This window comes from Apus apus, chromosome 1, assembly GCF_020740795.1.
Source record: "Apus apus isolate bApuApu2 chromosome 1, bApuApu2.pri.cur, whole genome shotgun sequence".
Classification (NCBI taxonomy): Eukaryota; Metazoa; Chordata; class Aves; order Apodiformes; family Apodidae; genus Apus; species Apus apus.
This window is the reverse complement of record NC_067282.1, coordinates 123699410-123717548: the sequence shown is the minus strand read 5'-3', so window position 1 is coordinate 123717548 and position 18139 is coordinate 123699410. Positions and strand designations below refer to the sequence as shown.

At 43.7% G+C, this 18139-nt stretch overlaps 1 protein-coding gene across 1 annotated transcript in view; it reads left to right on the top strand.

Annotated features, from left to right (window-relative positions):
- Positions 1-18139, top strand: part of CRACDL (CRACD like) — a 43687-nt gene that overhangs the window by 20901 nt on the left and 4647 nt on the right. The window contains exons 5-9 of the mRNA XM_051610568.1: positions 1577-1712; positions 2072-2236; positions 2867-2935; positions 6168-6398; positions 8583-10194. Coding sequence (XP_051466528.1) covers positions 1577-1712; positions 2072-2236; positions 2867-2935; positions 6168-6398; positions 8583-10194 — 2213 coding nt within the window. The remainder of the gene's footprint in view (positions 1-1576; positions 1713-2071; positions 2237-2866; positions 2936-6167; positions 6399-8582; positions 10195-18139) is intronic.

Here is an 18139-nt window from a genome sequence, read left to right as displayed (position 1 = left end):
AATTCCTTGAAAGGAAGGAAAATTGATTGGAACACTCATAATCTGAGGAGACATCTCGGGTACCTCCACTATGCATCCAGGAGGTGTGTGTTGGCTCTCAAGAGAAAGCAAAGGTAGCTTGTTGGCATAAATGTGCACGTGCAACAGTGCTGCTTAGCTGGCTGCTGTTGCAGTCATTGAGCAGCCACTGCAGCCCTGACTGGCACCTACTTTGCAAATTGCTATAGATCTGTCTGACCTTGGATGCATTGCAGAGATCACATTTTCACTTAGATAAATTGTTCTTCTCAAGTCTCTCATGCAGTAAGCAGAAGCAGCAGGTTTTCCTTCCTTCTGCAGCAGGAATACAGATCAACTTTTTTCCTGCTATTGTTTTATCAAATATATTTATAGCAGCCATTGCAAGGAATATGTTACTTTCTGCCATGTTTGTTTATGTTCCTGAGTGTCCCTATGACAGTATCTAAGATCCAAAAATACACATTAAAAATACACAGATCTCTCTTCCTGCCCGCCCCCCCCCCCCCTTTTTCTGGACTGTCTACTCAATTAACTTGATGGTTACTGGGCTTCAAACAATTCTGTGTTCTGTACTCTGGTTTGCCATTTCATAGCTGTCTTACTTGAAAATTTTAAAAGGCTGATTCCTAGAAGAGATGCTCTGTGCACACATGTCTGGTCCCTGCTCAGTTAGGCTATGACCTAAGCTGAGGATTATGAGCACAAGAGACCTCCTAACAGCTGGCTGGCTGGCTGTGGGTCTCCCCTACCATTTCCATGACGAAACAAGGTGCTCATGCCCCCCACAGAACATTTGCAATAGCACTTACATGCCAAGCGCACCAAAAGTAGGAAACAGAATATGAGAGAAGCAACCCAGAAAGTACCTCCTGCTCCCTCTCAACAGCCCACAAAGAATGTCCATGAAAAAATGTGTCCCCCAGGCCCATAAGAGAAAATCTCAAGGATCTTGATATAGAGCACAAGACCTTGTAAGCATCTTGTTAAGATTTATGCACATTTTTCTATGTGACAGCTATATTGCCTGGAATATTTTTGTTTATGACCTGTATGGCAGAGGTACATTAAATGCAATATGTACCATGCTTCAGTAGTAAAAGGTACTTATTCTTTCCGTGGTAATGCTCAGTCATTTGCAAGATGTTCTTACATTAGCAAGAAGTTAGTCCATCTTAAGCACAGGCTCATTTATGTTGTCCTGGTTTGAGAGCCCATTTTGCACCTGGGCTTGCCTGAGGCCCTGCCATGCCACCCAGCTCCTGCCTTCCTGCTAAGGGGCAGTAGCTTTTCCATGAGGTGTAACTCAGTTGCTGGGGTTAAACTGTTTCTCACCTTGATTCAGTTTGTTAACATGACAGATAACAGCAGTAGCAATTTTTTGTTTGGTTTTCCAAGGTGTTGCCTAGATTAGCCTGAATGACTGTGCTGTATTCACAGGGAGGTCTGGAACCTCGTGTGTGATGGGTGCTGTGCACACCTATCTCCCACTCCATGTTCAACAGACCACCTGAGTTAAGAGTCTGTCTGTTTTCACTCATTTGTTGTGTTATTCCAGGACACACAAAGGCACTATGGGAAGCAGAGCTTTGTCACACGATAGCATTTTCATCCCTGAGGCTGGGCAAGAGCCTGCAAGGCCAGTAAGAGTGTTTTCTCAAGAAAATGTTTCTGATCGGATTAGAGCTTTACAGGTAATTTCACAACAGAATTTTTTTCAGATGTGAGAGGTGGAACATCTTTTCAGACTTGATTTTTGGGGATAATATTCGTGACTGAACGTTTGATTAATAAATAATACCCATCTGCAGCTTGTATTAAGTGTTGCATTTGTAGATTAGACAGCAGTATCATATCTTGGTTCTACTTAAGTGGTAGTTGAAAAATGGAGAGGTTGTTTGACTCCTTAAGAGAACACCCAAAGTCTTGTGCTCTGGATCCTTCAATTGTGAAGTTAAAATAAAGGTAACTCATTGACCTGAGCTAAACAAAAAATGTACTGGGGAAACCTCCATCACTATCACCTGCTAATATATTTTATGCCACACTGAAGCTGAAACTCCAGCCTACCATGAAATTGGGACCTCCGCCTCCATTTGTACTTCATGCAAAGCGAACAGAGGATGCTGGGACCAGTTCTGAAGATGATGGATTGCCCAGGAGTCCTCCAGAAATGTTTTTCTTTCATGAAAACCTAAATTCAGGCACAAAACCAAGAGTGAGTAGTACTGGCGTTGACAAAAATCAACGCTTAATGACTTGTTTTACCTACGTGTAGAAGGCAGGATATGTATCTATATTGCTATATGTATCACTACTTTATGTCTAAAATAACCTTACTCAAATTGGAAAAATCCTGTGTCTCTGTGTAAGAAGCTACTTAGGATCTCTGTTCCTGTTAAAACATAAGTATCATGCTAGAAAATGCAGAACTAGGAAGGAGAGGATGTGTTTGTGTGTGTGCATGGGGATGATGGGGGTTTTTTTGGGGACTACAGGGAGTTGTCAGCCATAAAGAAAAAAGGCTGAAAAATCTGTATTCTCCCTTGAATGTGCTGATAAGAAAGCTCTCTTTGTTAGTGTTTTTCTAGGCTGTCATGGGAAAAAGAAGCAGAAAAGAATTTGAAGCTGTTTTTCCTTTTTAAATGATATTTTTGTTATACATTATTTCATTCTTTATCTGCATGTCTTAGACTTTGTTTGCAATGTCCTTGCTAATCCTTAAGACTGTAGAGAAAAACAACTTACATTGTCAGTATCTGTGTGCACTTTGTGTAGATGGTTTCTGTGAGTATACCCATCTCGTTTGTCATCTTTCACTGAATCTCTTCCTCATTCCATCCCACAGTTCTCTGACTCTCACAAGCACCTTAGCTCTTTGAGTTTAGCTGGAACAGGCAGTGAAGAAGAAGAACAGGTAACTTCTGCCAAATGTATTAAGGGCCAAGCAATTATGCATAGTAGTCTTTTATAGAAATGTAAGGCATAAATATTACTTTGTTGCCCATCTGCTGCAAAAAACCCAACCTTGTATGTATGTAATTACAGGCCTGCTTGTTTGCTTTGCTTTTTTAATGCCTGTCCTTCTAATGTAAAGTTAAGATTATTTGTCAACATAAACCTGATGCCAAGTAATCTCCCATTGATAACAGTTGAGCCCTCAAGAATTGCTCATATCCTTTAGGAAACTTCACAGACATGATTTAATCTCCAAAGATGGAACAACCAGATTTAGATGCTGAAACAGTACCCCTTTTTTTAAAAGATGTGCAATTGCAGTGAAGGCTGGTTGGATTACGTGCATAGGATAAAAAGAAAGCTTGTGGAGGAGCTGTGAATAAAATCTAGACCCCCTGAAATCTGCCCATCCCCTTGCTTTAAGTACAAGGTTACTGATGCAGGAAGTGTTTGCCTGATAACAGTGGCTGACATTGCTGCTCAGGAGTCTGAGGTTCAGCCTTCAGTCAGGTTCTGGCCACATGAGCCAGCTCGAGCTGTGAGTTTTGCTGAAGTGATGTTTTCAGGGCTTGAGTACAAGCAAATAGATGGCTTTCTTCAATCAGCAGCCAGCTGTTCTGGCTGATTAAAGGACAGTTTTGAAAGACTCTGAAGAGTCCCTTTTAGTTGTCTGCAGCTGGAGTCATGGTGGAAAGAATGCAGGGGGTAAAGGGAAAAGTGCTTTCTAGAAATAGGAGGAGGGGTGGAGGGGAACTGCAGAAGGGAAATAGAGAAGATAGCCCTGAGCTGACTATTGCATGGTAATTATGCAAAATGTATTTCAAGGCCAGCTGCAACAGAGCTTAGCAAAGATTTCTGGCCACACTTGTTAGATTCCACATGAAGCTGTTTGAAAAACTCTTTATATACAGTGAAATTCTAATATTTTTAAAGGTAAAACAGCCAAACACTTGAGGAAGGTATTTCTTGAACACTGCTATAGGCTTACTGTAAATTTGTCTAGTCCAGGTGCATGTTTGCCAAAGGAGGACTTATGTCTCCCTGTTGTTCCATGAACATCACTCTCTGACTCACTGGCTGACTTCTGGGACGTGGTGGTGACTACGTGGTTGCTCAGCTTTTTCCACATGGCCCATCGTTTTGCTTAGAGCTCTCTTCTTCCCAGTCTGCTTTCAGAGCCCAGCCAGAAAGCAGCCCCAGCTGGAGGTTTACCTCTCAAACCACAGTGTCTGCTCCGTGGCATTTCAGAGAGGTTTTGCTCTGCTTTTAGAAACCAGAGGGGATTGCAGGGCTGAGGTGTTTTGCACAATGCGACCCTGAGGTTTTGGGCAGCAGCGACACCCTGCTGGGACTCGAAAGCTTTCCTGAATTGAAGAAGGGAGGAAAGATTCGTGACCATCCCATCTTGGCTTTGGGCATGGAGCTCCCTCATGTCCCCCTACCTCCTGCCACCCAGCGTGACCATCTGAGGGACAGCAGAACCATGTGGACATGGAGTTAGGGGAAAGGGTTCTGCCAGCTTTCCCCTGCTCTAGCAGGCTTCCCCAGAGCCAGACTTCATGGGACAGGCGAGTCCTGCAGCTGGCTCAGAGATGACAGCTACTCAGGTTGCTGAAATTTCAGTGACCAGCAAGACTCTCGATTTTTCCAGCGTAATGGCCAACACTGAGCACTGCCAACAAGAAGACATGCAAAGTTGTCAAGGAAAAGCAGAAGGCAGAAGAAAGGCAGGCAAATAACGACGTGCCTTGAAAGAGAACATGTGCTGTGTCTCTATCACAGGGCTGAAATTTCTATGTCTTCACTGTTAGGTGCTATTGTATAATGCAGTCACCTATCATTTCTTATATGTATCAAACATTAGTCATGTTTGAGTACTAAGACTGCAGATATTAGAGTGAAAATTAACGACAGCATCCATTATTCAGCATGGCTGAGCTATTTATTATATTTTTATAAATAGAAAGCAAGATCAGAAGCTGTGGATCCACTAAAATCAATGGGAGTTTTCCCCTGGCCATTGAGGAAGCTGTACCAGGCCCTCACTACACTACACAGGATCTTCTGGCTGCAGTGTGTAATGCAGGATTCTACTTGCAGGAAACAGCTGATGCTTTTCCCCTCCATAAATCAAATGAACACTGTCCTGCTCTCCCCTTCTCCCATCCAACCCCCTCAGTAAAATACCACTTCCAGAGAAAGAAGAAAGAAGAAGAAAAAAGAAGAAACCCCACAGAAGCAAGCATGATAAAAGAGGAAATTTCCTCTAATGGAATTAACTGGAATTTCAAGCCTGCAAAGGGAGTGCTGTCACCAGTTGTCAGAAGTCATGTTCATGCTGTGTCAGATAGTCTGGAAATATAATTTTGCCTGTTTGCAAAAACTGAACCTGAGACAAAGGAAGATCCCTTTTTAGAGTAATTTTTCATAAATTTTCAGTCTCCTTTTTGTGTCAACCCTGGGGACTAGGGTAGTTTTTGGTGAAGCCTGTAGGCAAGTTGGATTCCAGCTCCGTGAAAGTACTGCATCCCTTGGTGAATTCAGTTGTTTCTGCATAGGTTGCTAGCCTGGAGCAGGAACTGTCCATCATTTTCCTTCTCCAGAACAGTCTATAAAAGAAATTGTACATGTCAGGAAAACTCCCTGGTTAGTTTTCAAATATAAATACACAAGGAGAAAATGCAAGCTGACCTAAGTGTCAAAGCCATTGATGTTTGATCCTTTTGTCTTTAGGAGGGTGTTGTAGAGTTGGAAGGGACCTGATGACATAGGAAGCTGGAGATGCTCCAGCCCAGCATAACTGTGGGTAGGAACCTATACATAGCTGCTGGAGGACGGACACAGAAAGGAAATTGGACCTGTATGTTCTGTCACTGAGAACTCTTCATAAATCTGTCTTCTAAAACATGCTGGCCATGTATTTGTGTGCTTTAGATCTTCAAGTTAAATGTGATTTGGTCCTTCCTTCTGAACAGTAAAGCATGATATTCAAGCAGGTAAAAATGCAGAACTGCTAACACCAGAACACCACGTGCAACATAAGCAAAAGCAATGTACTTTAAAGAGATGTCATAAAGAAAAAGAAGGAACCTTAAGATGCCAATAAACATGGCCCCTCATTTGTAGGATTGTTATTTTAATGTCTTTGTTTCTTTGTTTGATTTTCTATTTGGGCCTTCTTTTTTTTTCAGGTTACACTGGATCATTCTTCTAGATCTCACTCCACAGACGGTCAGCTGTTCCCTAGACATGGAAGTGCTAAAACTGGAACTCCCCAGATGTCTGACAGTACCATCTCACCTTCAGCCGATTTTGACACTCCACCTGAGCTTTCGTCTTGCTTAGATAATTCTGCTGCTAAACACAAGCTTTTAATAAAACCCCGGAACCAGAGATCCAGTAAAATGAGAAGATTTTCTCAGGTACTTGTGGAAATAAACAGCATCGTCGCAAACTCAGGAAGTTCTTACTGGACTTTTCATTTCAAATTCCTATAAGAAAAGTCAGGTTGTGGCATGGGTATTTCATTGGGTTTTAATAACTGTTACTTGATGAGGCTCTATATCTGGAGTAGGCACTAGGAAGCCATTAAATGTTATGAGATTACTTTTTAACTCTTGCTGCAATAGTTTGTGTAACAACTTCTTAAATTGACTGTGCAGTTCCATTTAGTATCTTGTTTTTGATGCGGAAGTTGGGATTCACTGCTTCATTTCTTACTTTAAAATTATTATTTTTAAAGTGTTATGATAAACTTGTGTACTATTTCTAGTCTGAAAGATCATGTAAAATCTTGAGTCTTTGAGAGAGCATTGATGGAGGAGCTGTTTTAACTTTCCAAATATGATTTGGCTTATATTTTCAAAAAGTGCAGAAAGAATGAATTGTGACCTCTTAATTCAAACTAAATTCTGGATATTAAAACTGTACTTAACTCATCCCTCTCACTGCTCCAAAACTTCAAAACCTCTGTGCACTACAGAGACTTAAAGTAAGTCTCCCCAGGGAGGTGGGGGACAGGGGCGGGAAGAAAAAAGGTGTGTACTAGTAAAAAAAAAATACTAGGAAGTGTATACTATAAAAAGAATTGGTTTAAATCATCCTTTTAAAACACCACATCTCTTATTCTGTGTCATATCTTCTGAAGGACATAGCTTAATTTTTCTTCTTTCTCATCTCTTTTTAGAACAGATGTTTTCTGCTCTTCCCATAGTATTTGCACTTTAGTATTTGTGGTTTCTTTCAGTGTTTTAAAATACATTAAAGCCATTAAATTGGCTTGCCTAACACCAGGAATATTATTCTGTCTGTCTCTAAGTATTACTTAAATGATATTCTGTATTTTCAAAAATCTGTGAGTGACCTTTGGGCTTGGTTGGGATAATGGTGTGTGAGCAACATAATGATTGAGGCCAGCTATTTTGAAAAGCATGTAAGGCAATAACTCACTGATCAAACCTCCTCTTCTGTTGTGACATTATTACTGAAACACAATTGCTTTAGCCGCTCTGCCTGCAAACTGCCAGGTGACTGAGCCCTCCTGGTTTTCCATAGAGAGTGTTCACATCTTTGTGTAATGCAATTTCCAATATTCTCCCACCTGGCTCTGCCTGTGCACCAAACTTCTGGCTACCTGATGTCTTCTGGTTTTAAGTTCCTGTGGATATGGACTGTGAAAGCAGGTAGCATTGCAGCTCTGTCTTTGCAGTAGCACTTGAAAAACAAGAAGCTGGGAGAACCCTCCAAGTTGTCTTCAGCCAGCAAGTTTAGTGTTCTCAGAATTAGGGCCTACATCCCAAATATCTATTTACTCAACAAACTGCAGTGAATCAGTGAGCTAATGCAGGCACCTTATGAAAAGGCATATTCAGCAGCTTAATGTTCTTTCACGTCATCCTGTATATTTAGCTAGTCCTTACCTGAAGCTTAATCACAAGACCTCACAGGTAACTACATACACATTTATAAGCTTCTATCAAATAGTCTAACTCTTGAGAGAAAAAAAAAAAGACCTTTACACAAAGGAGGGAAGTCTGTAATGCCATATGGCATTGGGATGAGACAGAAAACTGCTATATGGGGGTAGATACTCAGCTGGCACCGCATGTCATAACCGGATGGACTTGTTAGGCTTTTGCTCTTCCTTCTATGTACCCACCCCTCTTCAGTCACGCTTTATGAGGAATGGGTTGTTTTATTTTTCATGCTAGTATGGAGTAGCAAAACACAAAGGGACAGATTTTTCTCTTTCAAGTGCTGCTTATTGCCTAAGAGCAGCACAACATCGCCAGTATGCTCTGGGGAGTTAAGCGCCAGGGACAGTCCAGTGGCCATTGTTTTGATGAACTTCCCATCTACAAAGGCATGAAAGCACTAGCTGTGCAGAAGGAAGTGTCACTCTTTGCTTTTAAATTGGTTAAATACATTATTTCAGGGTCTGCTGAGATAAAAAAGCACACAGTAAGTGGGTTAAGCAAAGAGCAAGCTCAGCACTGGAGACAAGTATTGCCTTCCTCTCTAAGATCTCAGTTGTAAATGTAATAATGAATAAGAAAAAAGTGAATCTGTGCATGGTGATGGGGCTTTCCAAATTTTTTTTCTTGCAGAGGACCCAGTCTGAATCCCTGACAGATTTGAGCTTTACCCTAGAAGAAGAGGATGATGAAAAGGAGATGCAGACAGACCTGCCAGATGCTGTGTTCAAACCCAGCGATCAAGAACTGCCATGCAGCACAGCTGCAGTGCAGGATGTGGCTTCCTGGATGAAGCCCAGAATGCCTGAGGACCTTCCCCCTGCTTTGAGACCAGTGATGACTCAGCCTACTTTTGAGTCTGCTGTTGAACAGGAAGCCCTGCTACCAGAGAATATACCAGAGGGCTGCCAACCAGCTCTGGAAATGATGCATGTGAAGTCTGAGTCCTCATCGCTGTTAGAAGGCAAAGACTCCCCAGCTTCTTCCTACTCCAGTCCAGACAGAGAAGTACAATGGGAGGAAGATTCCTCAGAAACACCAGTTCTGTTGTCTGAGGTTGTGAGTGGTGTGTCAATCAATGTTTTAAATCAAGAAAATAAGGAGCTTCCTCCTGTGTTTTCAGTTAATAAAATACCATCAGAAGAGAATATTTCAATTAGCAAGAATAGTATTGTTTGTTTGGAAGGGTCAGAGGAAAATATACAGAAGGATGATCAGATACCTGTGGAAATGCCCTGTAATAAAGAGACAAAGAAAGAGTTTGCTCTGTTGTCAGAATCCAGCAAGCAATTTTCCATAGGTTCTTCCCAGCCCACGGACTCGTTCCAAGTTTCACATCCTGCTTCCTCAAAGCTGATGGGATCATCTACTTCCTGCTCTCTAGAGAAAACAAAGACTGCACAAGAGACAGCTGCTTCTGCTAAGGAGAACATTCAGTCACCAGTCCACAGGGAGGAAATTTTGGGGAAGAAAGCTGAAAAAGCAGCCAATGAACTCAATGCCTTGAGAAAGTTTTCTGTTTCCTCAGCACGGGAGAGACCAAGGACCAGAAGCCTGCACTTCCCAGAAAGATCAGAGTGGGAAAGCCCATTAAACACTGGATTCTTCCTGTCCAAACCAAAGGTCTCCTCAAGAAGTGAGAAGTGGAAAGAAGACGTGCAGAAGGGATCAGATCTGGAGGAGGAAAAAGGCAGCAACAAAAATCAGGCTTTGCTGCCAGAGTCTGACTCGGAGATCACAGGCCAACCTACAGAAGTTTTGCCTGGCTGCGTTTCTCCGGCGGGTGATGCGGTGCCGGTGCCAAGTGATTCTTTGGTGGTATCTCAGGATCAGCCAAGCTGTGAAGACAGAAGTCCTTTCCCAGTGAAACTTAGATCCACTTCACTGTCCTTGAAATACAAAGACACCTCCTCACCAGAATCAAAAGGAACGAAAAGATACAGTGCAGAGTTTAATTTAGAAAATGAGGGACCGACTTCCATTCTCAAAAGTGATAAGACACAGATGAGAAAAGCAAGTGACACAGATAGTGGTGATTCTTTGAATGAAAAGATCAAACCCAAAGCAAAGTCCTCAGAACAGCTTAGCAGCAAACCTCCATTGCCTAAAAAGCCAGCCTTGCAAAACATCACCCTTCCAAATACTGCTGCAAACAAGGAGAAGCAGGACAAAGATATTCATCCTCCTGAATCCAGAAATGAAGATAGAGACTTGGAGAAAAAGTCAAGTCCTTGTAAAGTGCCTGGTAAGACTCCCAATACTTTACACAGTTACATTCGCTTGAGAGGAACCACCTCACCTGTGAGGGGGTGTGAGGTGGTTCTCACAGGTTCAAACACCCTGTCATGTCAATCATAGCACTGATTGAGCCTGACCTGAAGCCTCTGCCTTCAGTGATGTTGTTCCCTGGTTCTCTCTTGCTGAAAAGATTATCAGATGGACCACAGGGAAGAAACAGCAGACAGAATAAGGTAGTTTTGCCTGTGATTTTTTTGCATTTCAAGGCATTGTTTAAAGGGTGTATGAAGTGACAGTCAAAAAAGAAAATGCATTAGCAAGTATTGTGAAACAGAAATACCAAGCCACTAAGTGTCCCCACTGAGAGTGGCTGCATGGCAATTCAAAAGCCAGGAGCACATATTAAGTGCAGGGCCCTGCGTAGGATGAGTGACTCAGACCTCTAGAACTTCTTTTTCACCCTGGCATTGAGGCAGAAATACTAGTAACTGCCTGGCAGGCTCAACACGCCATTTATTTCTTGTCTCCTGTGAGCTTCGCTTATTCATTTATCCATCTTTATCATTACTCATTCCTTATTTAAAACCAAAAATTAACTGCCCTGCAGCTTCCTGGAGTTTAAAGCCAGGAGAGACCATAAGATCGTGTCTACTGCAGACTGTTAAATTTCACCCTGTTGTCTGCATTATATAATTGGGTTAGGCTTTAAAAAACGTTCAGATCAGTCCTTTGGAGACTAATACATTGTGTGCTACAGTCAGAGAACAGAAAAGACTGGAAATGACACCACTGTCTGAGGTCTTTGCAATGACAGTAAACAAGTTAGGTGAAGTACACCCTAGCGATTCCAGCAGGAGAGCTCTGCTCTTCACTTCAGACAACAAAGGGGGAAAAAAAATCTTTAGGTCCTCTGATATGTGGGAGAAACTTATTCCCTGCCCTGAATCTGCCTGGTCATGGGTTTGATGTTAAGAATGTGGGGAGGAGATGCTGACCAAGCAGATGAAAAGGTTTCCTTGTGCCATCGCAGAGCTTCCTGCCTCTGGTTGTACTTCTTCAGTTTGGCTCAGTTTCTGATCTTCATAGTGGTGAAACACTGAGCCAGAAGACCTCAGGGCATAGCAGGCCACTTGTCTGTAGGGTGACGAAAGCCACTTCCTGGCCCCAGAGGCAACCTGCTGATGCCCTGAGTGACTGTTGATTCCATTTGTCATCTGCTGCAGCATCGTAGATCTTTTTGCAGGGCTCCAGCCATGTTTCCTGTTTCTGAATCTCCCAGTGGCCATAAAGGAGGGGATTCATCAGCTCCTGACCTCCACGGCTGGATGAGGCCCTCATGGCCATTCAGCCAGTGCTACCCTGCACCCTGTGGGCAAGATGGTCTTCCTTTGTATCATCACCATGCCCCCTTTAAAGGCTTTTTACCCTCTTCCCTGTCCTGAGAAGTAGTTGATTGTTTGTAGTGACACCCAAATCTCACATTGATTGAGATTTTGGGGAGCGTCATACCCAGAAGAAGGGGAGACCTACCACAGTAGGGTTGGCCTGGCAGAGGAAAAGTGAAGGCAGCAGAGGTACCAGCCCTCCTGCCCACAGCCTTTTCTCATATCCCTCCTGCTGAGTCCCACGGTGCCTACGTGAGAGGGGGGTGGGAGACGGAAGGTGCTGGAAGAGGGTGAAGGGGAAGGAATGAAGCCCGGGAGCACATTTCTCCTCCAGGCTTAGGATCATAGAATCACAGGCGTTAGAAGGGATCTCTGAAGATCATCAAGTCCAACCCCACTGCTGCTGCTGCTAACACCTGGGGAAGATCACACAGGAACGTGTCCAGGCAGGTCTTGAAAGTCTCCAGAGAAGGAGACTCCACAGCCTCTGGGCAGCCTGTTCCAGTGCTCTGTCACCCTCACACTAAAGAAGTTTTTGCTCATGTTGACGTGGAACTTTCTTTGTTGCAACTTGGTGTCATTTCCCCTTGTCCTATCACAGGGCACCACTGAAAAGAGACTGGCCCATTCTTGACATCCACCCTTCAGATACTTGTAGACACTAATAAGGTCCCCTCTTAGTCTTCTCTTTTCCAGACTAAACAGCCCCAGGTCTCTCAGCCTTTCCTCACATGACAGATGTTCCAGTCCCTTAATCATCCCTGTAGCCCTTCGTTGGACTCTTTCCTGCATATCCTTGTCCCTCTTGAACTGAGGAGCCCAGAACTGGACACAATACTCCAGATATGGTCTTACAAGGGCAGAGTAGAGGGGGAGGAGAACCTCCCTTGACCTGCTGGCCACACTGTTCTAAATACATCCCAAGATACTATTGGCTCTCTTGGCCACAAGGGCACATTGCTGCCCCATGGATAACTTGTTGTCCACCTGGTCCTTCTCCATGGGGCTGCTTTCTAGCAGGTCAACCCCTAATCTATACTGGTGCGTGGTGTTTTTTTCCTCCCCAGGTGCAAGACTCTACACTTACTCTTGTTGAACCTCAGTAGGTTCCTCTTTGCCCAGCTCTCCAGTCTGTCTAGGCCTCACTGAATGGCTGCACAGCCTTCAGGTGTATCAGCCACTCCTCCCAGCCTCGTACCATCAGCACACTTGCTGAGGATACTCTCCACTCCCTCATCCAGGTCTCCTCTAACTCATCAGCCTTGAGGTGAAGGAAACTCCCTGCCCCTAGGCTCAGGACTGTCCTCTGCAAAATAAGGTCTGTGGGTGAGAGTCATGCCCTGGCCTCCCTGGCAGGGGTGCACACACTTGGAATTTGAACCAGGGGCTGCAGGTCAAGGAGCTATGTTTTGGATAGATTCCTCTCCACCTGATAGTATTACACCAAATCTGTATGGCATAAGGTTGTTTAACATGGTGGATCAGATTGGTCTGTGGTGATAATTAGTCTTTTTCCTTATCTGTTGGCCCACCAATCTTATTTGTATGACGTTCAGTGAAGCTGCCACAAGTTTTCCACTCATTTTCAGCTTTGAGTCACTTGGTAATGGGCTCTAATATTTAGGCATGCCAGGACTCAGAAATAGTTTCATTCTGAATACAAAGCAATCCTCTCCAAACTGCCCCAGGGTCCTGCCTGCCCCACTACATAACTTTTTCCTCAGACATCTGACCAAGCACCCCTGCTTCCTAAGTTTCCATGTCAGCCTGAGCTGCAGCCTGAAGTCGTGGGTGAACAAGGTGTGCCCCTCTCCTCTGGTTGCCCTGGCACCACATCAGCTTTGGTGAGGGGATTAGCATTATGACCCCAGCAGCGATGCCCCTTTTCCAAGACTTAGGAGGGCCATAGGATGCAATGAGGGCTTAGCAGGCCTCTATCCCTGCCCAAGCATCATTTTAAGCCCTTTGAAACGTTTGCCTCAGCCCCAGTGCATTGGGGGCACGTCTTTGCAACTGCAAGCAGAAGAAATCTGACGAGCACGATCAGCACAGCCCTTCGTGGATTGTGTGATTTACCAGCCTGCTCTGCCCTTCTGATCTGCTGGGACACTCAGTTCCTTTTATTTTCCAATCACCCCTAATGCTGGTACCCATCCCTCTCCTAGACTTTGAGTTCCTCAGCCCTTTTGAAGAGCTGTCATCACCACTGAGGCTCACTTGAAGCTGTCAGGGAGTCTCTGCCACTGCATGTTAGGAAACTCCTGGGCTGAACAAGATGACAAGCTGAGAAATGGTGATGCAAGAGGGTGCAATTCCCTTTTCATGTACACTTGTCTCAAAAAAGTCAGTTTGCTGTGACGTGGGGTAAGCAGGAGCAATTTGGATCATTCTGTTCATTTTTTAGCTTTTCAGAACTCCTGGTACCAAAGGCAACAGGAGGGCTGGTGGGATGTGGGCTGAGAGAGCAACACTCCTGCTCTGCAGTTTTGTGGGGAGCTAGTGGGGGTTTGCTTGGCCTCTGTGGAGCTGCAGTGTGGCTCTTTAATAGCTGTGTGAAATTAGTCAGCCCAGAAGGAGTAATTTTTATGTTTCTGCAGCTGAAGGCACAAGTCTTTGCAAGAATTAAAAGGTTAAGTTGTGCTCTTCAGGGCCGATGCACTTTGCTATAAATCTCATAAAGGGCAGAAACAAGTAGCACATGCTAACAGGTTATTACAGGAGGAAAACCACAAGCAATACCTGTGTGAATGTGCATGCTGGATTATAGAAAAATCAGTGACTGAGGAGCTACAGCAGGGAGACATGCTCTAACAGGGCAAAGGAACTTGGGGAGGGACAGCTCACATAACGGGGAATGAAATTGGTGTGTGTTGTCTGGCAAAGACAAGAAAAATGTTCCTCTACATACATAAAAAGACACTGCTTTAATGCTGCTCTGGCTGTACCTGAAAAGAAAGCTGTCTTTTTTTCTTTTTCTTTTTTTTTTTTTCTTTTTTTCCAAAAGAAGTTCCTTTTTGGTTGTGACAGGCTATTTTGCAATAAGGCTGTTTTCCAGCAACGAACCAGACTTTGATGCCAACACAGCAGTTCCTTGTGTCAAAAAGACTCCTGGCATCAGTGGTGTAGACCCAACCAAAAGTCAAATCAAAGCACAGCTCAAATAAGAATGAAGTGTCAAAAAATACTAAGCTGAATCTTTCAGAATAGCTTTGTCTGAAATTAAGGAATGGGGTGTGACTGACACAAATGCACATAGCCTTTTAATAAACAAAGGGAAGTATGCAGGCCAGGAGATACTAAATGCTATATGCATTTGTAAAGCCTGTCTTTAAATAACTGGTGTTTTCTAAATGAGCTAAGATACCACAGCGTGGAATGATGCTTTTGCATGCATAAGGCAGTGTTATAGAACAATGACATGCTTGTATACGGGGGGTGTAATCTCCCTGTACAAAGTTGTTTGGATTAGTTTTGAGAGTGTTTGCTTTTAAAATACACAGGGAATCCACAAGTTAGCTTTGCTTGCTGTTAGAGGTAAGACTTTCAAAAGGCTCTAGTATTCTGCCTCTGACCTTTTGCCTGCACAGATGTATGTAAAGAGCAACCACTGCTTGCAGTCCTTGCAGGCATAAGATGTTCATTTTCAGGTATGAGAATTAAATGTTATAAAGAGTCTCTGCTGTGTTTTGAATGCACAAAGGCATTTAGATTTAAAGGAAACAGGTACAATATCTGAGGCCACCTGTAAAAGAAAAAAAAAATCAATCCCTAAATCTCAGGGTAATGTTTCAATATGTCTTTGCTGTGGTTATCCAGATAAGCAGCTCACACACCCCCAGATGCACTGGAATACACTGAGCTCATCTGTCTGTCAATAGACAGAAATGGGGATGTATTTCTCTTTCTGTGTGTGTATAAAGCAATGCACAGTAACAAGTCAATCACAGATCTTTTGTACATAAAGCTTCATGTTTTATCTTCATCTTATTGCTCACACAGCCAATCTGACAGAGACTAAAGGATAACATCCAGCTATCAATGAGAAGCGTACACATTTATTTCCACAATATTTAGGCAGAAGAAATTTCCTCTGTAACATCAGGGCTTGAGTCTGAGGGGAAAGAATAAATAAATAAAAGAAAAGCTGTTTTAGTAAGATACTGAAGGAGACAGATACCTGCATTTAATGGGGCTGCAGCAGGGGAATTTCCCTGCTTAGGGACGACTGAGGCAGCCAGCCCTGCCACTGTCTGACCCATTGGAGAAGAGCTCAGGTGATTCTGATCTGTGGGAGGGAATTGTGCAGGTGTGCTGTGGTTCACTTGGCTTCAGGGCTTATATTCCACGGTGAAGAACACAGACAGAGTAGCTGGTCTTGTGACTGTCCACAGGGTTAGGTCTTTAGGATTAGGGGTTAGGGTGTGGCTGTGGTGCTGGTGAAAAAGAGGTGAAGGGAGGGCTTCAGCAACCTCTAGGTGTGGTTTCCAGTGGCAGCAAGAAACCTTGGCACCTACATTAAATGGTAGTTTTTATAAGTGGTGACATTGCAAATGGAGCATCTTGACAAGTTCTGACCTGGTATCTTTCTCTTGTTGGTGGCTTATCCTGAGGGCAAGAAGGGGCTCGCTCATCTTTCAAAAAGCTCTAGGCCAAGCCAGCTCCAAGGAAACCAGGGAAAGATGCAATCATTAAATTAAACCTGAGTGAACGAGACAAACCGCTGCCAGCATTATCCTTTATTAGCTTATGAGGTTATTAAGCAACAAGTTTGTTTAAAATAACATGTTGTAATAAGTTCTGAAGAATATTACTCAGATATTAGTTTTATTCAGAAAATCTCCTGAATGTAACTTGGAAGCAAGAGGTTCAGCTTCTCTGGTGGAGAAGTGAAACACGGGGTGTTTGTGGTAGCTGTGGCCTGTCGAACCCACACAGCTTCTGGTGGAGCTTGCATTTTCTGCTATGTAATCACCCTAAAAGTGGCATTTACCAGCTGAAAATTGTTGTGCTAGCTGCTGTGCACATGCTGTGCATCAGAAGCAGGAATTAGATTGTGCTTTTGAGTACTTTTGATTCCACGGTGGTTATCCAGTTCCTTAAACGCTGTGCTTTGCCACACAGTGAACCACAAAAGCACGTGGATTACCTCATGACTGGCTGAGCTAAGAGAGGGAGAGCTTCTTCCAGACGATCAGTCAGTCACTGAGCTGAGGAAGAAGATGTGCAAGCAGCACTTCACTTGTGAACAGTTGTTTCCTGAGAAAGCTTTCAGCCTCTCTGTGCCCCTTGGGGTACCAAGAGCTTCACAGGAAAGTCCCATATCACCTTAAGCTGCCAACTCACTGCACTGTACTCTCTCATGGGTTACTTCACCACCTTTCAGCCTTCTGGCTGAAACAACGGTGCACATACACTGCCAAAAAACCTTCTCTAGTTGGAGGTAGGAGGATGTAAAGGACCTCGGGGCAATGAGAAAGATAATAAATGGTGAATACACCTTCTCTACCCCTTACAGTAATTCTGGCTGACAGATGAGGTAGCAAATCCTTCATGGATTGCATCCAATTTGATGGAAGAGAAGGCATTTCCCTGCCTTGCCTGCCTGCCTGGCTTTCTGCAGCAAAGACTCTCACAGGAGCAAGGGCAGAAAAGAATTGCTTAAAGAAACAAGAAAGCCCCTCTCAGAAGCAGATCAGCTCTTCATCTTCTGTAGGTGATGCTACTATGCTGTCCTAAATCAGGCCCATACAGATACATGTAAAACCTTTAAAGATTATGATAAAGAGCTTTTGTTTCCTGATGCCATCTCTTACGGGATGATACTTGGCTCTAATTTGGCTGCCTTCTGATTGGTGTGACTAGGATGTCTGGTGTCTGATCAGGCAGAACTGTCTGAAGAGCAAAAGTGCCTGAAGCCTTATGAGAAACATTCTTCCAATAGCAGCCTCCAGACCTAATGCTGTGGGACTGGGAATGCTGTTGTGCTAGGCAATGCACGTTGAAATAACAGAAAGATTAACCTTAAATCCATGAGGATGACAGAGAAACAGGAGCACAGGTAGCAGCAATAAGCCCATGACACGTAGCACAGTAAATAGGGCCTGGGCATAGCAGTCATTTTATCAGTATTGATTGTGTGGTGGCAGCAGTGGAGGAACAACCTGCAATTCAGTTGGTGTTTACAAAAAGCTCCTGTGGTGGGACAGGGAAAACAGGACAAAACACGAAGGGTGATTTTGAATCACAGAGACTAAGATGTATACCACTAGCATTACAGAAGCCAGTTTCCCAGTATCATGGGAAAGCTGGTGGGTGGATTGAAAAAGGCCTTCAGGGTAAAGATGTTGGTGTTTGTGAGCACCAAGACATCACAGTGAAGGAAGGTAAAAAGGTGGTGGAAAAGGGTGCATGTAGTGGTGTGTCTGTAGCTGTACAGAGAGCCCAGTCTTCTCTGGGATGAGAAGGGGCCTGTACACTGGGGGAAAGGGTATGTTTGATGGGATGGATTTATAGGATGAATCCAGAAAGGTATAGGGAGGCTTAAGTGGGGAAACATCTTCATAACAT